Raw genomic sequence first — 24,227 nt, 5'->3', positions numbered from 1 at the left:
GCCCATCAGACTAACAGCAGACTCTGCAGAAACCCTACAAGCCAGAAGAGAGTAGGGGCCAATATTCAACATTCTTAAAGAAAGGAATTTTCAACCCAGAATTTCATATCCAGGCAAACAAAGCTTCATAAGCAAAGGAGAAATAAAATCCTTTCCAAACAAGCAAATGCGGAGGGATTTTGTCACCACCAGGCAGCCTTTACAAGAACTCCTGAAGGAAGTACTAAATGTAGAAGGGAAAAACTGGTACCAGCTACTGCAAAAACACACCAAAATATAATGACCAATGACACCGTGAAGAAACTGCATCAACTAATGTGCAAAATAACCAGCTAGCATTATGATGACCAGATCAAATTCACACATAACAATATTTAGCCTTAAATATAAATGGGCTAAATGCCCCAATTAAAAGACACAGACTGGCAAATTGGATGAAGAGTCAAGACCCATTGGTGTGCTATATTCAGGAGACCCATCTCACATGCAAAGACACACACAGGCTCAAAATAAAGGGTTGGAGGAGTATTTACCAAGCAAATGGAAAGCAGAAAAAAAAAAAAAAAAAAAAAAAAAAAAGCAGGAGTTGAAATACTAGTCTCTGATAAAACACACATAAAACCAACAAAGATAAAAAAAGACAAAGAAGGGCATTACATAATGGTAAAGGGATCAATGCCACAAGAAGAGCTAACTATCCTAAATATATGTGGACCCAATATAGGAGCACCCAGATTCATAAAACAAGTTCTTAGAGATCTAGAAAGAGACTCAGACTCCCATGCAGTAATAGTGGGAGTCTTTAACACCTTACTGTCAATACTAGACAGATCAATGAGATAGACAATTAACAAGGCTATTCAGGACTTGAACTCAGCTCTGGATCAAGTGGACCTCACAGACATCCACAAACTCTTCACCACAAATCAACAGAATATACATTCTTCTCAGTACCGCATGGCACTTATTCTAAAATCGACCACATAAATGGAAGTAAAACACTCCTCAGCAAATGCAAAAGAATAGAAATCCTAACAGTCTCTCAGACCACAGTGCAATCAAATAAGAACTCAGGATTAAGAAACTCACCCCAAACGGCACAACTACATGGAAATTGAAGACCCTGCTCCTGAAGGACTCCTGGGTAAATAACGAAATGAAGGCAGAAATAAAGAAGTTCTTTGAAACCAATGAGAACAAAGAGACAATGTATCAGAATCTTTGGGACATGGTTAAAGCAGTGTATAGGGGGAAATTTATAGTACTAAATGCCCATATCTGAAAGCTGGAAAGATCTGAAATTGAAACCCAAATATCACAATTAAAAGAACTAAAGAAGGAAGAGTAAACAAATTCAAAAGCTAGCAGAAGACAAGAAATAACTAAGATCAGAGCAGAACTGAAAGAGATAGAGACAGGAAGAACCCTTCAAAAAATAAAAATAAAAATAAATGAATCCAGGAGCTGGGTTTTTGGGAAAAAATAACAAAATAGACAGACTGCTAGCTAGACTAATGAAGAAAAGAGAGAAGAATCAAATAGACGCAACAAAAATGATAAAGGGGATATCACCACTGATCCCACAGAAATAAAAAACTACCATCAGAGAGTACTATAAACACCTCTATGCAAATAAACTAGAAAATCTAGAAGAAACGGATAAATTCTTGGACACATACACCCTCCCAAGACTAAACCAGGAAGAAGTCAAATCCCTGAATAGACCAGTAACAAGTTCTGAAATTGAGGCAGTAATTAATAGCCCACCAACCACAAAAGGCCCAGGACCAGACGGATTCACAGCCGAATTCTACCAGAGGTACAAAGAGGAGCTGGTACCATTCCTTCCGAAAATATTCCAAACAATTGAAAAAGAGGGACTCCTCTCTAACTCATTTTATGGGGCCAGCATCATCCTGATACCAAAACCTGGCAGAGATACAACAAAAAAAAGAAAATTTCAGGCCAATATCCCTGATGAACATTGATGTAAAAATCCTTAATAAAATATTGGTCAACCGAATCCAGCAGCACATCAAAAAGCTTATCCACCATGATCAAGTGGGCTTCATCCCAGGGAAGAAAAGCTGGTTCAACATATGCAAATCAATAAAAGTAATCAATCACATAAACAGAACCAATGACAAAAACCACACGAATATCTCAATAGATGCAGAAAAGGCCTTCAATAAAATTCAACATCCATTCATGTTAAAAACTCTCAATAAACTAGTTATTGATGAAACATCTCTCAAAATAATAACAGCTATTTATGACAGACCCACAGCCAATATCATATTGAATGGGCAAAAGCTGGAAGCATTTCCTTTGAAAACCGGCACAAGACAAAGATGCCTTCTCTCACCACTCCTATTCAACGAAGTATTGGAAGTTCTGGCCAGGGCAACCAGGCAAAAGAAAGAAATAAAGAGTATTAAAATAGGAAGAGAGGAAGTCAAATGGTCTCTGTTTGCAGATGACATGATTGTATATTTAGAAAAGCCCATCGTCTAAGCCCCAAACCTCCTTAAGCTGATAACTTCAGCAAAGTCTCAGGATAGAAAATCAACGTGCAAGGATTCTTATACACCAAAAATAGACAAGCAGAGAGTCAAATCATGAGTGAACTCCCATTCACAACTGCTACAAAGAGAAAAAATACCTAGGAATACAATCTACAAGGGACGTGAATGACTTCTTCACGGAGAACTACAAACCACTGCTCAAGGAAATAAGATAGGACACAAACAAATGGAAAAACATTCCATGCTCATGGATAGGAAGAATCAATACTGTGAAAATGGCCACACTGCCCAAAGTAATTTATAGATTCAATGCTATTCCCATCGAGCTACCATTGACATTCTTTACAGAATTAGAAAAAACTACTTTAAATTTCATATGGAACCAAAAAGGGCCAGTATAGCCTAGAAAATCCTAAGCAAAAGAAGAAAGCTGGAGGCATCATGCTACCTGACTTCAAACTATACTACAAGGCTACAGTAACCAAAACAGCATGGTACTGGTACCAAAAAAGATATGTAGACCGATGCAACAGAACAGAGGCCCCAGAAATAACTCCACACATCCTGGGATGCAAAGCTGTTTGAACATATGCAAATCAATAAAAGATCATGTGATCTTTCACAAACCTGACAAACACAAGCAATGGGGAAATGATTCCCTGTTTAATAAACAGTGCTGGGAAAAATGGCTAGCCATATGAAGAAAACAGAAACTGGACCCCTTCCTTATACCTTATAAAAAATTAACTCAAGATAGATTAAAGGCTTAAATGTAAAACTCAAAACCATAAAAACTCTAGAAGAAAATCTAGGCAATACCATTCAGGACACAGTCATGGGAAATGACTTCATGACTAAAACACCAAAAGCAATCGCAACAAAAGCCAAAACTGACAAATGGGAGCTAATCAAACTAAAGAGCTTCTGCAAAGGAAAAGAAATTATCATCAGAGTGAACAGGCAACCTTCAGAATGGGAGAAAATTTTTGCAATCTATCCATCTGACAAAGGGCTATTATCCAGAATCTACAAGGAACTTAAACAAATTTACAAGAAAAAAAACAAACAACCCCATCAAAAAGTGGGCGAAGGATATGAACAGACACTTCTCAAAAGAAGACATTTATGCAGCCAACAAACATGTGAAGAAAAGCTCTTTATCACTGGTCATTAGAGAAATGCAAATCCCACCACAATGAGATACCATCTCACGCCAGTCAGAATGGCGATTATTAAAAAGAAAACAACAGATGCTGGAGAAGATGTGGAGAAACGGGAATGCTTTTACACTAATGGTGGGAGCATAAATTAGTTCGACCACTGCGGAAGACAGTGTGGCGATTCTTCAAGGATCTAGAACCAGAAATACCATTTGACCCAGTAATCCCATTACTAGGTAAAGGATTATAAACCATTCTACTATAAAGACCATGCACATGTGTTTATTGCAGCACTATTTACAATAGCAAAGACTTGGAACCAACCCAAATGTCCATCAATGATAGACTGGATAAACAAAATGTGGCACATATACACCATGGAATACTATGCAGCCATAAAAAAGAATAAATTCACATCCTTTGCAGGGACATGGATGAAGCTGGAAGCCATCATTCTCAGCAAACACAGGAACAGAAAATCAAACACCACATATTCTCACTCGTAAGTGGGAGCTGAACAATGAGAACACATAGACAAAGGGAGGGGAACAACACACCGGGGCCTGTCGGCGGGTGGGGGGAAAGGGGAGGGAGAGCATTAGGACAAACTCTTCATGCATGTGGGGCTTAAAACCTAGATGACGGGTTGATAGGTGTGGCAAACTATCATGGCACATGCATAGCCATGTAACAAACCTGCACATTCTGTACATGTATCCCAGAACTTAAAATAAAATAAAAAAAAGACACACACACACACAAAAACCAGGAGTTTCTCTGCACGAGTTCTCTCTGAGACATGACTTGCTCCTCCTTGCCTTCCACCATGATTGTGAGGCCTCGCTAGTCATGTGGAACTGTAAATCCAATAAACTTCTTCCTTTTGTAAATTGCCCAGTCTCCTATATGTCTTTATCAGCGGCATGAAAATGGACTAATACGGCTATCAAGCAGAGGTTTTCTCAAAAACGAATGAAGGAAGGCTGTGTCTTTTAGGAAAACAACGTATTTGCTGCCAATGATAAAATACGGGCTTTCGAGCAAGAATGAGAATCTTGGAAAACTTGACTCTGACACCACGAAGTTGACAGCTTCCCAATACTTAGGTTTTTCTCATAAGACAGGTGATGTTTTAAAAAAATGTGATTTGAAAAAAACTGTAGAATAAAATGTGTCAACATTTGGAAGATCTGCATAACTCAGTGAATCAATATTTTTCAAATGACCAAAATGTATGAAATTTACATTTGAAAGATTTTAATATTATAAAAGGTTCATTGATATGGTTTCAGATTCTATCATTAAACTTTTTTTTTTTTTTTTTTTTTTTGAGGCGGAGTCTCGCTCTGTTGCCCAGGCTGGAGTGCAGTGGCGCGATCTCGGCTCACTGCAAGCTCCGCCTCCCGGGTTCCCGCCATTCTCCTGCCTCAGCCTCCCGAGTAGCTGGGACTACAGGCGCCGCCACCACGCCCGGCTAATTTTTTTGTATTTTTAGTGGAGACGGGGTTTCATTGTGTTAGCCAGGATGGTCTCGATCTCCTGACCTCGTGATCCGCCCATCTCGGCCTCCCAAAGTGCTGGGATTACAGGCTTGAGCCACCGCGCCCGGCCTCTATCATTAAACTTTAAGACTTAAACCACCACTGGTCAAGTTTTGATGTGGTATTAATGATCTGAAAATACTCCTTTTCAACTATGTATCTGTGTGAGGCTGAATTTGCTTCATGTACTTCAACCCAAACATTGTATTACAATAAATTAAATGCAGAAAAATATACAAGAATTTAGCTGTCCTCTATTTAGTCAGACAGTAAAGAAATTTGCAAAAATAAACAATGCAACGCTTTTTGGTAATTTTATTATTTTGGAATATAGTTATTTTCATAAAAATGTTATTCATGTCAAAATACAACGGTTTTGTACTATTACTTTAAAATACCTTAAAATCTTATTTCTATTTCGAATATGACAAACATTAATAGATATAACCCATATAACAGAAGTTCTTTGGGTCTTTAATAATTTTCAAGAATGTAAAAGGAGTACCAAGATCAAAATGTTTGAAAACTTCAGGTGGGGAGGTAGAATCTGCAAGACTTGCTGACTAACTAGACGAGAGAAGAAAGGCTGGAGGAGGAACTCAGGATGGCTCTTAGATGGTACTTGAAATAGGCAATACAGGAAATGGATCCAGTTTAGGTTGAGGGGATGGGAGAAAGAGGGGTAAAAAGATTTGGTTTAATCTGAGGTGGTGAGTCCTACATGAAATTTATGAAAAATCTGGAATACAGAAAAGTGGTCTAGTCTAGAAATAGAGAATGGCATATTTTGTGTCAATTTGAGCTGGGGGAGAGGATTAGCACAGAATCACCTAATTTTGAACACCTACTACGGTATGATAAAAGAGGTCTTCTGACAGAAATTTAGGGAATGTCAATGCATTTAAGGTCTGAGCAGGGCTGCTGCAAACAGTTAGTGAAGCTGCACTGCACCGTGCCAGGGAGGGCCTGTCACACAGACTACACATGATATGAATGATGCCCTCTAGAGCTGTGCACAATTTGCAAAACCAAATGTGGTAACCCTAAAGAGAAACTGAGCTAGACAAAGGACTGGTCAGAGAGGCAAAGTCCTTGGAATAAAAGGTTGTACTATGTATTCAAATTCAGAGAATTTCTTTAGGAGATGGTTATCAAAAAGAAATACTAAAGACAGGTCAAATAAACTAGGTTAAAAGGAAAGACAAATAAGAACTTTGTTAAATCCTGAATGGGTGGCAAGCAACATTAAGTATAGACTTTTAAATGTAGGTGGCTGTCAAAGAAAAAAAGCTAAAAGATGGTATATGGAGGAAGCATATGGTTTTTGCTTTTAAAGATGAAGATGTGTTTATGTTCATAGGCTGAGGGGGAAGATGACATTAGGAAAGAAATAAAAATAATGAACTGGTGTTTACCATATGTATGGCACTATGCTAGGCATTTAAATATGTAGGAGAAAGGAGATAATAACAGAAAAAGTAAGGACCAGGAAGCATTGAGATAAATACTATAGGTAGAGTACAGGGACTGTCCTTAAACAGCAAGGTGATCAGAGAGATAAGGATGGATGTGGTCAACAGGTAAAGGTAAAGTATAACAATTTTACAATACTGTTACAGACATTCCTGATGAGTGATAACGCATCATTTATCTCTTCTGATTCCGACTTCTGACTCAGATTACACATGGTCCAATCTAGCTAACATTTGTGGAGCTAGTATCAGGTTATTTAGGGGTTGACTGGTCAGTCTGTGGATGATAACCAGAGCCCTTTAGCTCTCTTTCTGTGACGTATGTGGAAATTAAACTGTTCACTAGCAACTCTGCTCTAGTGGCTCTCTAGAAAAAGGAGAGAAAAAAATGCTAAGAATATCATAAATTAACTAGACATCAAACCACTTACCTAGAATTAAACTAATTTTGGCCAGTTTGGGCTAGGTATAACATATCGTGCCTTCAGACAGAAAAAGGAAAGACTTCCATCTAGCTGAAGTGGTTTCATGAAGAGAGAAAATTCAGCCTTACTCCTGACAAATGAATGTTTGTAGTATCTGAATTTCCCTATGCCCAATATGTTTCAACTAAAAACATGCAATTCAAGGCTAAGTTGAGCCTCTTACCTCAATAGAAAAACACAACTTGCTTTTAGTAAGTCAACTAAACATTTAACACTCATGGAAATCTAACACCATGTTAAGCAACCAAAATACAGAGAAGTCTGAATGCTGACACAGCAAAACAGTTATTTAAAGATTTTTATATTTTCAAACCCAACACTGTAAAACAACCTAACTTCATACAATCTAACATCATAAAACAAAAATTATCTTAGTAACAAAAACAAGACCAACATTACACTCTCCATTTCTAAAAATCATCTTAAGACAAGCTCTGAAAGAAAAAGAACATTCTAAATCTCCTAAAAAATTAAACATTTTTACTGTTGTAAGACACATATTAGTTCAGTTCAACAGCATTGGCTGTGTGCTTCCTATATGCCAGGTAGGGTGTTAGGTGCTTAAAGATACACAAAAGAGAGTTTAAGTAGATTTACATTACATATAAATTGTTTTTCATAGCTCCATTTTTCCTTATTTTGACTGCTTACTTTTACATATAATATTTGATAACATAAAACGTTCCATTTTAAATAAATGAAATTATAAGTTTTTCAGCCATTATGAATCTAAGCACCAAACTTGCAACCCATTTTTATTTAAACTTTATTACAGAAATTTTGAAACATACATTAACCCTCATGTACCTAATATCAGAAACTCAGCTTCAAAAATAACATTCTAGTGCATGCTTTACCAGCACATATACCAAAAGTGGAACGATACAGAGAAGATTAGTATGGCCACTACAAAAGGATGATATTCAAAAATTAACATTCTACCATTCTTATTTTTTCTATAATCCTTCATCTTCCCTCCGACTCCCTCTTTTGCTGGAGTAGTTTAAAGCAAATTCTAGACACCCATAATTTCACCTGAAAACACAACAATATGTATCCCTAAAAAATAAGGGACTTTTTGTTTTGATCAGCACAAGTTTTCCTGAGCCTTCATGATGATTCTATTTGATGCCAACTGTCCTTCATTATTTCAGGATGTTCTTTAAGGTTTTGGTATGTTGTTCTCTACATTTTTGGTTAATTTATATATGCATATATTCCCATTTTTAGGAATATGACTCCATACCTGCAGTTCTCAGTACTCCATACTGCAGCTCCCCTTAATTGTAATCTAAGCATTTTTGTTTGGCTATTCCATTACCTCAAACTTTAAAGTCTCAGAAAAGAGCACTCTACGTCTGTTTCTTAATGAGAATGATAACAACATAAAATAAGGCACAAAAGGAAATTTAAGGATTCAAAATGTCTTTTTAAAAAAAAGATAACAGCTGGGCACGGTGGCTCATGCCTGTAATCCCAGCACTTTGGGAGACTGAGGTAGGCAGACTGCTTGAGCCCAGGAGTTTGAGACCAGCCTGGGCTGAAACCCCATCTTTACAAAAACAAAACAAAACAAACAAGCAAACAAACAAAAAACCCCAAAATTGGCCAGGTGTGGTGGTGTGCCTGTAGTCCCAGCTACTTGGGAGGCTGAGGTGGGAAGATCATCTGAGCCTGGGAATTCGAGGCTACAGTGAGCTGTGACTGCTCCATTGCACTCCAGCCCGGGTAATGAGAGTGAGGCTCTGTCTTAAAACAACAACAACAAATTACAGATTTTGGAATATTACTCTAGATTTATGGTTCACAGATTGCATTTCAGATTGATGACTGGTGTTACTGAAATGTATGAACTGGCCGAATGACAAGGAAATAAAGAATGGCTAGAGTCAACATGTATTTTAATAAGTTTTAACCAAATGAGTCTATGCATCATTTCCAAATCCATTTAACTGCTTTGCAGTTATAAATGCAAACAGGGATTAAATACTCTCTAAAAATTTCTAAAGACGTTTAAGATGGTGTAAAAAACCAAAAAGAGAATATTGCAGAATCACCTAGGTGCTTACTATCTGTCCCAACCAAAAAAGTAGTATGCAATGGTTTTATTTATAAAGTTCTTCCTCTCTCCAAGCAGAGCACTCAGGAAGACAGTGCTGTGAAAATACTATTGTGTCATGAGATTAAGTTTATAGTGTTTCAGTCATCAATTTGGAATTCCCTTAATCAGAATACCACAAATGGCAGAGGCACAGTGTATGAGTAAGAGCTATTAGCATGGTTTTCCATTCGATTTTTTTTCTGCCACTCATGTCCTATTCTGGATGATGGTAAATTTTTCTCTGGATGTTTTCTAGTCCAAGAAAAATCACCCTCTTCAAAATTATCAATGACTCTTAATTTTTTTTTCACCAAATACTTAAGCACACGTATTTTGACAATACTTTTTGACTAATTAATGAAAATGAATAAATTTAAATCAAATTCTCTCTAGGAATCCCCAGGCTTCTATAATGAGTCCACTGTAAAATCATTTTTTAGAAATACAAGATTTTACTAACTACACATCTGCAATAGAATAACTAGATTATCCACCCAATGCTAAACCCTTAAAAAAAAAAAAAGGTGAAATTTAACAGAATTTTTAAAACTAGGGGAGGAAACTTTTTCTAAGGTATCATTAGAAAAGATCATCTTTTTAAGAGGCTGTTTAAGAAATCAAACTTAAAAACTAGATTAAAAATGCAAGTCCTGATAAAATAAGCAGTGGTTAAAAAATGCAGCATGAATATAAAAATAAAAAATTCAAATTATATGTTGATATCTAGTAAAAAATTCAGTTAGAAAACTTTTTCTTTTCTTGATTTTTTTTTTTTTTTTGAGACAGAGTCTCGCTCTGCCACCCAGAGTGGAGTGCAGTGGCGCGATCTCAGCTCACTGCAACCTCCACCTTTTGGGTTCAAGTGATTCTCCCGCCTCAGCCTCCCGAGTAGCTAGGACTACAGACACCGCCACCACCCTTGGCTAATTTTTGTATTTTTAGTGGAGACGAGGTTTCACCATGTTGGCCAGGCTGGTCTCAAACTCCTGGCCTCAAGTGATCCGCCCACCTTGGCCTCCCAAAGTGCTGGGATTATAAGCGTGAGCCACTGTGACCAGAAAACTTTTGAGTGAGTATTCTTTGGGTAGGTTCTTAGATTTCTAATACAGACTTTGAGTTGTTTTAGGTGCTGATAAAAAGCATATACACATATCGTTTTTGTAACTAAATGACTACATATTTTAAATTAAATTTTACCCTCAACAGTTTTGAATATTTAGCATTTCTTCTCAAGTAGCCCAAAAAGTTATGCTTCAGTTGAAGATACAGTTTCAAATCTAATCAAAATGGGGCTAATACAATTTTAGGACATCAGAGCACTAAGCAGGTTCCTCTATTTTCAGCAGTATAGAACAGACAAAATACTAACATGTGGTTTCACATGTGCCTACTTGTGGTAGTATTCTTATATTTTCTTGTTCACAAGAAGTACTTAAAATGCAAATTCCTTGGCTAAGTATAAAGATTTATATTTTGCTGGTCTGGGGTGGGAACCCTGGATGCCACTACGTTGTTCACATAGTAAATGTCAATAAACATTACCTACAAAATTTCTGAGTGTCATCCTTAGACCAACAGCATTGGTGTCACCTGCAAACTTATTAGAAATGAGTCATGCCCAGATATAACAAATAAGAAATTCTGAGGATGGGGCCCAGGAAACTGTTTTAATAAATTCTACCAGTGATTCTTCTTTCTATCACCATATTACAGCTTTAATTATTTTTCTTTGGTATTTGACACCCTAGCTAGGAACTGGTTATGTGCTATGCAACATGATGGACAAATTCCAGGTTAGTGATATATATTAGAACCAGCATTTTCATGCCATCTTGAAGGCCAGGGGTTGTCCTCTGGCAAATATGTGCCAATTTTGAGGAGTATAAACTGTTCTATATCTTAATATCTTGAAGTCCTTCCTAAGGACCTAAAATTACATGCCTTGAGCTGGAGTTAAATTTGCCTAAGCTAACATCATGTGGTTAAAACATGCTTTTCTGTTTTTGTTTTTCCTTTTAGGAGACAGGGTGTTCCTCTGTCACACATGCTGGAGTGCAGTGAGTGGTGTGATCATAGCTCTTTGCAGCCTTGAACTCCTGGGCTCATGCAATCTTCCCACTCCAGCTTCTGGAGTAGCTGAGACTACAGGTGCATGCCACCATACCTGGCTAATTTTTGTATTTTTTTGTAGAGACAGGGTCTTGTTACGTTGCACAGAGTCATCTTGGACTCCTGGGCTCAAGTGATCCTCCTCTGTCCTCCCAAAATGCTAGGATTACAGGTGTGAGCCACCTTGTTCAGCCTAAAACATGCTTTTCAATGACAGGCTGGAGTGTAGTGGTGCGATCTCGGCTCACTGCAACCTCTGCCTCCTGGGTTCAAGCAATTCTCCTGCCTCAGCCTCCTGAATAGTGGGATTACAGGTGTCTGCCACCATGCCTAATTTTTGTATTTTTAGTAGAGATGGGGTTTCACCATGTTGGTCAGGCTGGTTTTGAACTCCTGACTTCAAATGATCCACCTGTCTCAGCCTCCCAAAGTGCTAGGATTATAGGCATGAGCCACCGTGCCCAGCCTCATTTGTTTTTTTTAAGCCAGCATTCATCCAGAAAATAGAGTCTGTACCCTTGCTTCAACTATAGAAATATAATATAAATAAATTTAGCAAATGATACTTCCTCAAACTTGTTTCCTTTTTTCCTCCTATTATCTCTACTCTGATTTCCTTCTACTGTGATTTTTTCTATGTTCTTTTTTTTTTTTTTTTTTTTTGAGACGGAGTCTCGCTCTGTCGCCCAAGCTGGAGTGCAGTGGCCGGATCTCAGCTCACTGCAGCTCCGCCTTCCGGGTTCCCGCCATTCTCCTGCCTCAGCCTCCCGAGTAGCTGGGACTACAGGCGCCCGCCACCTCGCCCGGCTAGTTTTTTTTTGTATTTTTTTTTTTAGTAGAGACGGGGTTTCACCGTGTTAGCCAGGATGGTCTCGATCTCCTGACCTCGTGATCCACCCATCTCGGCCTCCCAAAGTGCTGGGATTACAGGCTTGAACCACCGCGCCCGGCCATGTTCTTAAATATTTATGAATCTCACTGTTTCTTTCTCTCAACTGTATGTTTTAAAGTTTCATCTAGTTTTAAAGATCTCACCATTGTTACCACCATCTCATTTTTCTTATTTGCTCTATTTACCAGTGATGGATATTTAACTAGGCTATCTCCAAATCCCCACTACCACAAACTATGCAGCTACAAAGATTATCTCCTCAAAGATCTGTTTAAAAATTCCCCTGAGTGCTGGGTCAGAGGGATTAAACACTTCTGATTTAATTAACTATTGACGATTTACAGAATGACAGTATCAGTTTACACTGGCATCGTAAGTACACAGATGTCTACACCACACCCAACACTTGGCATCAGCAAACTTTTAAATATTTGTCATTTTGATGGGTGAAAAACTGTATCTCATTTACGTTCATTTTTTTTCTGATTACTAGTGAATTTGTCTATCTTCTCATCTACCTCTCAGCACTTGGCTACCCTTTATTTAAATTGTTAGTATCTTTTATCTATTTTTTAGAAGCTATTTTTCTTTGTTTCTGTTAACTTATAGGGGTTCTTAATATATTACAGGTATTATTCCCTTTTGGTTTTAAAAGTTCCAAAGCTGACATCTGACTTTTAACTCTGTGTATAGTTCTTTTAACAGAAATCCTTAATTCCGATGTAATCAGATCCACTAAATTTGAACATTATGTTGTATGATCCCTATGATGTAACTATTCTCCAAAATTGCTACTATTCACTTTTATTTATATATTTATTTTCAGATAGAGTCTCACTCTGTCACCCAGGCTGGAGTGCAGTGGCATGATCTCGGCTCACTGAAACCTCCACCTCCCGGGTTCAAGCGATTCTCCTGCCTCAGTCTCCCGAGTAGCTGAGACTATAGGTGTCCACCACCATACCACCTAATTTTTGTAATTTTAGTACAGGCAGGGTTTCACCATGTTGGCCAGGCTGGTCTTGAACTCCTGACCGCTCAAAGTGCTGGGATTACAGGCATGAGCCACTATGCCCAGCCTACTATTCACTTTAAAGTGTTATATTTCTTATTTAGGTCTTTAATCCTTCTAGAGTTAGCCTTTGCATATAAAGTAGAAGGTAGGGTTCTAGTTTTCTTTTTTTCCAAATAGCCAGTACTCCTATTAAATGTAAGTAATCATCTGCTTTAAGCAACCTCACGACCTAATTGTGCCACATCATATACCAAGTTGTCAAATAGACATGAATCTGTCTGAGATTACTCATTTATACCAATCTATTTGCCTGTCTTTTGCTAGCATTATGTTGTTGTTATTAGTATAATTTTACAGTAACTCTCAATTAACTTGTAGGTCTAGTGTTCTTTCCTTCTTCTTTTCTGTCAAAACTGATTCAGCTAATCCTGGACTTGTATTGGTCTATACTAACTTTAAAATGAGTTTGTCAAGTTTCTTGAAAAAAAAAAAAAAAAAAAAAAGATTTTTGAACAGGAGACACTGATGTGCTTTAGAGAAAACAGGCATTACTAGGTTAAGCCATATATTACATGACAATCTTTTATTTTCTAATAAACTTATATTCTTTTCCCATGAAGGTTTTATACATTTTTAATTAAGTTAATTTTTGTTAGACTATTTTCTAAGTGGATTTCTCATGATAAATGGCAGGAGTTAGAAATCTATGGCTCACAGGCCAAATCCAAGCTTGCCATCTACTTACAAATAAAGTTTTATTGGAACACAGGCATTGCCGTGTCTTGACATGATGTCTAAGGCTGCTTTCATACTACATCAGCAGTTACAGTTAACAGAGACCATATGGCCCACAAAGCTGAAAACATTTAAAAAAAGACTGCTGATCTCTCGGTATAGAAAAAACAACTGCTTTTTATAAATTAATCTTATATTAGACAACCTTGCTGAATTTTCTCAGTTCTAGTAGTTTGCTGACTGTTTTGGAATATATACAAATAGTGAACTTTATTTCTTCTTTCTTGTCTCCTACTATTATTTAAATTGTGCTAAAAATTGCTCAATGAAATTTAACTTTTGCTATAGACTTGAGGTATATAGGTTGTGTTAAGTTAGAATTTCCCTTTATTCTTAGTTTTCTGAGAATCTTTTCATATACAGCTGCAAATCTTTTTCTGTATTCTAGTAAATTATTTGGCAATTTACGACATACTGCTACATAGTATTTCTTACATTTTAGAGGGAATGGATGTTTAACTTTTCTATGCTTTAATATATGGCATCCTTATTAAACTAGTAGATCCAGTGAAAAATGGGACTCTTGATTGTACTTTTGTACATCTCTAGTACAGCACCTGCATTCACCAATATTTATTGCATGAATATGGTGTGTTGGGTATTACATAGGAAACTGTGTTTTCTTTTACCCAAAGCCAAGTACTACAGTTGTTGGAATAAATAAAAATGATATTGTGTTATTAGGGAATAAAAGAAAATATAAAATTAGTCTTATCTTTTGGGCAAAAATCGTCATTTTGAGTAGAAAAGATTTCTCTATCTTTAGAACTCATGGTTTTTTTAAAAAAAATATTAATCCACAAACAATTTTGTAATTTCAAAAATAATTTAAAGATAAAGCAAGTACATAGCAATCTAAACATTTAGGAAACAACAGTGGTTCTGCTTTGAAGACTAAAAGTAAATGTTCACAAAAAATATTCCTATCTAAACCTTCATCAGTTATTAAATCTACATAATTCAGCCCACATGCTTTTAATATTAACATCTTCTTAATAAAAGTTCTACTTTTATACAAAGTTCTACCCTTGTACTGCATCCAACTAAGTAGGGTAAGAATAAAAATCACTTCCATGTAATTAACATATTTAGGTGCCTTCTCATGATATCTTTAAATGGAAAAAAAAAAAACAAAAAACTTCACATAAGATAAAAAGGATAGAAAACCACTTATAAAAGGTACATTGTGGTTTTATTTTATTTAATTTATTTGTTTTTTGGAGAAAGTCTCACTCTGTTGCCCAAGCTGGAAGTATAGTGGCACGATCTCAGCTCACTGCAACCTCTGCCTCCCGGGTTCAAGCGATTCTTGTGTCTCAGCCTCCCAAGTAGCTGGGATTACAGGGATGCATCACCACTCCCGGCTAATTTTTGTATTTTTAGAAGAGATGGGGTTTCACCATGTTGGCCAGGCTGGTCTCAAACTCCTGACCTTGTGATCTGCCTGCGTTGGCCTCCCAAAGTGCTGGGATTACAGGCATGTGCCACTGCGCCCAGAGGGTGCATTGTAGTTTTAAATAAAATAAAGTAGCAGACTTTTTACTTGCTTGGTTAAAATGCACTGAATTGTTATTAATTTTATTTAAAAATATCATTAAGAATTTCAAAATACAGGTTTACAATCCCTTATCAGAATATCTGAAATTCCAAAGCTCTGAAAATTTAAAGATTTTTACACAGTTCATTTGGTGGCAACCTAACCTGAACCGATATAATGCTATTTATAGTCCTTATTTATCCCACTTAGTGTGAATATTTGGTGAAAAAATATTAATGTGTTTGATTATAAAGTGTCCTTTTGCAGAAACAGAAACATTACAGTAATAGGGGGGACATGTACCATATTACTTCTTAAAGCTGTGAGAAGTCTGAACACAACTGGCCTTGTGTTTTGATAATGGAGTACAGATCTATTAGTTCTAAAACAGCTAAAAAGATTCCTAATTCTTCCTTCATTTACCCTCGAAAATACATCATATACTCCTCTATTCGTTATTTTTTATTCTAAAACTTTCATTTGAATAAATATATTACTTTCACATCAGATTCATTTTGATAAAGAAATATTTTAAGATACTTTAAAAAAGCACAAAAAGCTTCAAAAAATTAAACAAATATTTAATGATTTGACTGTATTAGACAATGCAACTTTCTCATTTATACCATATATTTATACTATGCCTTAAGATATTTGAATTGGAAGCTTTTAAAATAGTAACATATTAATTAAGAGCAAATGTAGATAGCTTGTATACTAAGAATAAAATACTCAAAGATAAAGAAGGCATGAATTTCTGAAATACACAACTAGGTTCTTCTATCATTGTGGATTTGATTATCTAACATCAAAGGCTTCAAAATCATACAATAAGCCCATAAGAAGTGGCAGCACTTACTTAGGAGTAGAAGGACCCCTTGGCCATGTTCCATCTTCATTTTTCTGTTCTATCACTAATACCTGCAAATATGACACAATAAAAGGGTGTTTTTCCATAACTCTGAATTTAAAATAACTTTAGAAGATAGCCGGGTAAACTAAGAAACTAAAGTAACTCTGTGATTATATAAAGCAAAACAGTAGACAAGGTGAACAGGTAATCTGCATTTCGATTCCAAAGCTAGGCAGGGGAGACTAAAAGACTTCAAATAACAAAAAAATCAGTAATGATAGTGAGAAGGAATTGTAGAAGATAAACTGTAAAGAAAACCACTGGTTCCATGACTTTAAGTATAAGAAAACGTAAACCAAGTAAATAGAATATAAATTCCTTGAATTCAGAGAATACATTTTCTATTTGTATTTGTAGGTTGTAACAGAGAACTCTGTAAATAAGAGATGCTCAATAAATGTTTGCAGCTGTTAAACACACTGACATAGGATCTTGGCTAACTTATTTTTATGTAAATGCAGACGAAGGGTGACAGATAATTCCAAATTACAGATTGTGTAGAATTTATTTGGGGTTTTGAAATTAGTGTGTATTTACATTATCACCATGGAAATTATAGAATCTTTAAATATACAAATGATAGAGTCCCATTTATGAGAATCAGACTGAAGTTCTCCATTACAGCATGGATGAGGCAGACAGAAAACACCTCTAATAAATAAAAAGTATAGGCTTTGGCGGAGCTATACTTTATTTTAAAACACCCTAAAATCTTTCCTTGTATCTTCCAGTCTAATAAGTCTTTCTTCTAGTTTTTGCTATGGATTAGTCTGTGCAAAGAAGAAAAACTTAGCAAAAATAATTAAATTAGCAAAGGAAATATGTGATAATACCAATAAAAAGTTAAAATATACAATTTCCATGGAAAAACTGTAATACAGACAATATGACTTGAAGTAAATCCAAGGCATTACAAATTTGAATACATTTCATTTACTGTTTCATTAACTCTTTTTCTTAAAGTCGCAATTTCATAACCTACTCTACTCGCACTTAAGCAATATATTCTTGTGAACTATATGTTTCCAGGCCATTTATAAATTGGCATTTAGATCCTAGCTATGTAAAATGTAAGCATGTTTCAGAGTATATGTAACAAACAATAAAATGTTGATTTTAAAAACATTCATGAAACTTTGTTGTTAAAAGAGATGCTAATTAAAATATTAAAGTTAGCTTTAAAAAATCTATTATTTCACACATTAAAAAGTGTATTTGTACCATATAAAAAATAAGTGTACCATGTACCTAATATACTGATCCCTTCCTTCACATTCTTCTCCCTACCTACTAGAGACAAGTAATCACTGTCTCAATTTTCTGATTTTCATTCTGATGTAGTTTTGTAATTTTTTAAAAAGATTTACAAAGTAGAATTTAGTGAGTGATTTTTAACTTCTCAAGAATGTTTTGCTTTACCACAATTTATACGAGAGTAACAGTTACAGATAAACTGTATGTATAAATATATATATAAACTTTACAATCATTTGAGGACTTAAGTCAGTTTTAAAACAAGAGATTTTAGCTATAGGAGATTTCAAAGTTATGCATATAATATAATTATTTAACCATAATGCCTTAATTCCTAACAGTATTTATACTTAAAATTCCATGTTTTAAAAACCATAAATACTAATGCTGAAGGCCATCAGAAATATTAAAATTCAGTCCTTTATTCAAGTGTATCCTTTTCTGAATAAAATTTTGTTATAGTTAAAACTTTAACTCAAAATAAAAATATTTTTGAAAAGATTTCAAAATTCAAATTAAACCCACACAAAAAGGAGAGAAGAAATGCCTCACATTTTGGGAGACAAACTCTTCAATAATATGTCTTTATTTTCTAATGAGGAAACTTTCAATTTAAGTATTAAAAAAAAAAAAGGTCCAGGAGAGGGTTTAGTTCGTTTATCTTCTCTGGCTGAAGAATTATCGTAGTCTGAAAAATTTAATGAATATTCTTTGAAACATTCCTGTTTTTAAAGATCAAGTCCTTAAGGATATTTAATCTTATTAAATTATTCTCTCATCTGCCATCTGATAAATGCTTACCTATCAAGAACATAAAATTATTTAACTTCTCTAAGTCTCAGTTTTCTAATGTACATGATGAAAAGAGTAACATTCATTTCAAAGGATTGCTGAGAAGGTTTAAAGAAAGAATTCTATAGATTTCAAATTGTACTTTTGGAGCTACCTCAAGGCCTAATGGATGAAAACCAAGGAGAGAGGTTATGTCTACTGGAACACAGAAAGAGACAGCTGGCTACATAAAAGGGCAGTGTTGGCTCATCAGTGGATTTCCAAGGTCCACACTTCAGGCTTCCACCGGCTACATTTCCCTTTTAACTGTAATACATACTGGATTTTGTAAGATTTCTCTTAAGAATATAATGACTAAAATAAATCTGAAAATCACTGTATTTTGACAGCCTAGCACAATTCTTGACACACAGTAGGTATTTACTAAAAATTAATTTCCCTCACTTTCTCTAAATTTTTCCACAACTCAGAATCATATTATTGATGTTAACAGTAATTTTTAAATAAAACAAAAAAAAAATCTTCCATTTACCAGAGCACCAGGCATGTTAGGTTCTGAAAATAAAAATAGGGTACAAAGTCTAACCAAAACAAGGACCTCATAGTCTGGGGAGATTAATATATACAAATAACTAAAGCATATAACTAAAGCATATAATATAATGAACAATACAAAACATATACATAAATCTTTGTGGAAGTTAAGGAAGCAATTTTTTCTCCAAAGTAGAAACATCCTATACCTCAACTGATACTGAGAGAAATAGGGAAGGCTGAATAGATGATGTGACATTTGAGCTAGAACCTGAAGGATGAACATTCTGATACGGCTAGCCTACATGATGGTATGGGATGGTTAATTTGATTATATGGATGGTTAAAAGGACTTTTTGCTGGATGAATACAGGGACTCCAAAGACATGTACATCATCAGGCAGCTGGAATAACACATTGGAAAGCACAAGAGTATGGAATAGCATAGTGTGTTCAGGGAACTATACGCAGCTCAGTTTGGTACTGCCTGAGTATAAACCACAAAACAAAGATAATCTAAAGATGACGGAAGAGTAGGTAGGAGGTTAAACCATAACTTGCATGCTGGCTTAAAGTGCCTGGACCTAATTATTAAGGAACCAGGAAAAGTTTATGAAAGGAAGACAGTGAACTTTACATTTTAGAATGAATATTCTGGCAAAAACAAGACTGTCCTACTGTTACCTGCTAATAACAGAAAAACAAAGGAAGAAAGATTGAGCAGACATACAAGAACCTGGAGATAGAGGAAGGGTTGAGAATGGAACACAGAGATTACTTCAAGAGATAGAAGGTAGAATCAGTAGGACTTGCTGACTGTAACTAAACCTCTTCATTTCTCAATACTTTAATTTATTTGGATTACACCATTAGAAAAATACCGGCCAGGCACAGTGACGCACACCTGTAATCCCAGCACTTTGGGAGGCTGAGGCGGGCGGATCACGAGGTCGAGAGATCGAGACCATTCTGCCCCTTCCTGGCCAACATGATGAAACCTCGTCTCTACTGAAAATACAAAAATTAGCTGGGTGTGGTGGCGCACGCCTGTAGTCTCAGGTACTCAAGAGGCTGAGGCAGGAGAATCACTTGAACTTGGGAGGCAGAGGCTGCAGTGAGCCAAGATTGCATCACTGCACTCCAGCCTGGGAGACAGAGCGAGACTCTGTCTCAAATAAACAACAAAAAAGTCAAATTGGGAGCTGACACCTTTCAACAAGGGCTGGCAAACTAGAGTTCACTTAGCCTGCTGCACATTTATATGAACAGTTTTATTAGAACACAGCCATACTCATATATTGATGTATCATTTATGCTTGCTTTTGTGTACTACAATGGCAACATTTTAGATGCTACTTTGTGGCCTGCAGAGAACTGTAATTTGTAACAAAGAAATGTGTAAATAAGAGATGCTCCCTATATGTTTACTATTTGGTCTTTCACAGAAAGTTTGGTGCCCCACCTTATAATATTAGCTGGGATTTTTTTCTCATTAAAAATGATTTCTTTTTAACAAGTAGACTATTCCCAAGTTCAAGAAGGGAATCAGAAGTCAGAGTCAGTAACCAGCAGGGAGAGACAAGAGATGAGTTTAGAAAGAGGAAACCAGAAACAGCAGAGCCCATATATATTGCCAGGATATTGATTAAAGTTTGTGAATCCAAAAGCCTTCATGTATAGTACGCTTAAAATAAACAATACCTGTCCTTGGTATAAACCAGCATCCTGAATGGTGCTGTCTGGTTTATTCAGTGGTTCAAATGTATTACTCATGTATTTGTTCCACAATCTGGTCTCCTTTTCATCTGGAATACTGAAGATTTTTCTTATTTCCTTTTCAATTGTATCTAGATTTAAGGAGGAAAGATATATAAATATAGTATGTATTTCAAAATGTACCACATATAGCTAAATGTTACCAGCATAAAAATTCTAAATTTAAAATACTAATAGAAAATCAAGACTAAATATGTAATAAATCTATAAAACACAAACCAACAAAAGGGTTTTTGAGACCGAGTGTGCTTTTTATGGAAAAAATGGTATTTGTACGCCAACAAATTACTTGGGGAATTTAAAATCTCAAAAGTTAAGAGTTCAATCACCTAACATTAAAATATAATTTATGATACACAGGATAAACTTTAACTTTTAACATATTATAATTAAAATATTTTCTCAGGAGATGTAGGAATTAAAGTATGATTAAGAGATGTTACAGGTGGAAAATTTTTTAAGTATCACATAAGCAATTTAAAAATAGTTTATATTAAACTGAGCAGCTAATGAGAATATATGGACACAATAAAAAAGAAAGTGCCTTGTTTGAAGGGATGTCTGTATTCACCAAAATTTAGTATTTTCAAGGTAAAGCCATGTCTTTTTCTGATTTCTAAATCAATTTACTGAAATTTCATCCAGTTCTGGTTAATAACTTGCCTAACCAACTCAAGAAAATAATAATCAAAATATTTTATGATATATGAATACAGAATACTTTAAAATTGTAGAATAGTTTATTAGTTTTGAAAAAAATTATAAAACATTAAACTTAATAATATATGTTCTCTGAAGAAATATGAAAACCTACATCTATCTTACATAATTTTGTCCAATAATACTATCTACTTAGCAGCTAATGTTTTGTAATAGTCTTATAGTCAGTGAGGTTTTGATAAGGGCATTAAATCAGTAGAAAAAAAGGCACTAATTCAAAATATCAACAGCATTATCTCAAAACTTAAAGCAAATCACCCAGAATATTTAAATAATTACATAAAGTAAATATATTCTTAGTACCTGTATTAGTCTGTTCTCACATTGCTATAAAGAACTACCTAAGACTGGGTAATTTATGAAGAAAAGAAGTTTAATTGACTTACAATTCCATGGGTTGTACAGGAAGCATGGCTAGGAGGCCTCAGGAAACTTAAAATCATGTTGGAAGACAAAGGGAAAGCAAGCACATCTTATCATGGCAGAGCAGGAGAGAGTGCAAAGGGGGAAGTGCTACACACTTTTAAACAACCCTATCTCATGATAACTCATTCACTATCACAAGAACAGCAAGGGGGAAATCTGCCTCTATGATTTAAACACCTCCCAGGAAGCACCTCCTCCAACATATGGGGGATTACAATTTGACATGAGATTTGGGTGGGAACACATAGCCAAGCCTTATCAGTACTGCTTTCTATTTTGGCAGGGTTGTCTTTTTTTCTTTTTGCTCTTTTTTATTAAAGTGAACGTATATACAGAAACATGCACTAATCATCAGTATCTTGTGATAAATTTCCAAAGTAGACATACCCATGTAAACTGCACCAAGATCAAGAAACAAAACACTACCTAGGAAGGAGGATAAAAGAAGAAGCCAAGGAAGAGAGCTGTTTTAATCTTTCTATAAAAATGAATAAATTTTTCCTGAGGGCAGAAATAATTTTTGCTCTTGGCAAAAATACTAAAAATACTGACAAATATAAATAAAATGTCTACCTAGATATAACCACTGTTGACATTCTGATATTTCTTCTGGATGTTTTTTCTATTATTACAGGCATCTGTGTACATAATATATTATAAACAAATGTGGAAATTTCCTCGAGTTTTGCGATCTAATTTACATATGGGGGAACATTACAGGCGTAGGAGTAGTAACGCAAAAGCCTTGAGGTGCAAATGTGCTTGGCATGTTTTAGAATAGCCTGGTACATCAATGTGGCTGAAGTAGAATATGTGATGTAGAAATAAGACTATAAAGGTACTTCTGCAGGATTATATACACTTCTGTGAGCTATCAAAGTATTTATATTTTAATCTGAGCAAAAAAGGAAGCTATTGAGGAGTTGGGAAGAGAAGTGCAATATGACTGTCATTTTAAGTGTTCACTTTTGCTGCTAGTGAAGAACAATGCAGAAGGTCTGATAAGGTTTGGCTCTGTGTCCCCACCCAAATCTCATGCCGAATTGTAACCCCAGTGTTTGACGAGGCACCTGGTGGGAGATGACTGGATCATGGGGTCAGATTTCCCCCTTGTTGTTCCCGTGACAGTGAGTGAGTTCTCACGTGATCTGGTGGTTTGAAAGTGTGTGGCACTTCCCCCTTTGCTCTCTCTTTTGCTCTGCCATAGTAAGATGTGGTTGCTTCCCCATTTGCCTTCTACCATGAGTGTTAAGTTTCCTGAGGCCTCCTAGCCACGCTTCCTGTACAGCCTATGGAACTGTAAGTCAATTAAACCTCTTTTCTTCATAAATTACTCAGCCTCCAGTAGTTCTTCATAGCAGTGCGAGAATGGACTAACTCAAGGTCAGAGGTATGTAACTAGGCTACTGCAGCAATCCTAACCAAAGTGGTAGCAATGGAAGCAGTGTTAAGTGGTCCAATTGAGAATAAATTCTGAAGGAATTGCTAAGAAGATATGCTGCTAGATTACATGAAGGGTGAGAAATAAAGGAATCAGAAATGATTTTTGGCCTAAGCAATTGGAAGAGCAAAAGTGGGAATTAGGGAGATAAGGAAGAATGACAGAGCCTCAGGTTTTTTGGGAAAGGGAGCTTAGTTTTATACCTGATAGTCTTCTTGAGAAGCCTGTCAGATATACAAATGAAGATATGTGATAGTTCAAACTGGAATTATGGGAGACTTTAGGGCAGGACCTATCAACTTAAAAGATATCAACAAGTGGAAAATATTTAAAGCCAGGAGAACAAAAGAAATCACCAAGGAAAGGAGGGCTGGGAGAATATGGAGACACTGATATTTTGAGATAAAGAATATGAAGAGGGTTTTGCAAATGACTCCAACAAGATGCAGCCAGTGAGAAACTGTACCCAGGAAGCCATGTGAAGAGAAAGTGCTTCTAGATGGAAAAGTAGTTTATCTGTGTTGTACTTTGCTGACAGGTCAGGAAAATGGAAGATTTCTATATATTACCACTGGATTTGTCAATGGCAAGATCATGAGAGACTATGACAGAAGTAGTACCAATGGAGTGGTAGGTTTCGATGTCTAAAGTAGTGGGCTGAAGAGAAAATGGGAGCAGGAAAGTGGTGACCAGAACACAGGATGCTAAAATTGAGATTTGGCAAGTGCAGTTACAGATA

General features: G+C 35.8%; 1 protein-coding gene and 1 non-coding gene across 15 annotated transcripts in view; one reads left to right on the top strand and one right to left on the bottom strand.

Annotated features, from left to right (window-relative positions):
- Positions 1-24,227, bottom strand: part of USP15 (ubiquitin specific peptidase 15) — a 148,311-nt gene that overhangs the window by 65,487 nt on the left and 58,597 nt on the right. For 13 of the 14 annotated variants that reach the window (XR_013400623.1, XR_013400622.1, XR_013400620.1 and 10 more), the window contains 2 exon segments: positions 20,827-20,972; positions 16,492-16,553 (listed from right to left, as the gene is read on the bottom strand). Coding sequence is in view for 9 of the 14 variants with exons in the window: in XM_077953038.1 (XP_077809164.1) it covers positions 16,492-16,553; positions 20,827-20,972 (208 nt within the window). In the remaining 5 variants the exon portion in view is untranslated. 14 annotated transcript variants of the gene reach the window in all.
- LOC114671156 (U6 spliceosomal RNA) lies at positions 8,032-8,134 on the top strand. Its single transcript, XR_013401764.1, has one exon. It is a non-coding gene; the product is annotated as a U6 spliceosomal RNA (small nuclear RNA).

The sequence above is a fragment of the Macaca mulatta genome, chromosome 11, assembly GCF_049350105.2.
Source record: "Macaca mulatta isolate MMU2019108-1 chromosome 11, T2T-MMU8v2.0, whole genome shotgun sequence".
Classification (NCBI taxonomy): domain Eukaryota; kingdom Metazoa; phylum Chordata; class Mammalia; order Primates; family Cercopithecidae; genus Macaca; species Macaca mulatta.
Note: the sequence above shows the minus strand (reverse complement) of the source record. Positions and strands in the feature narration are given on the sequence as shown.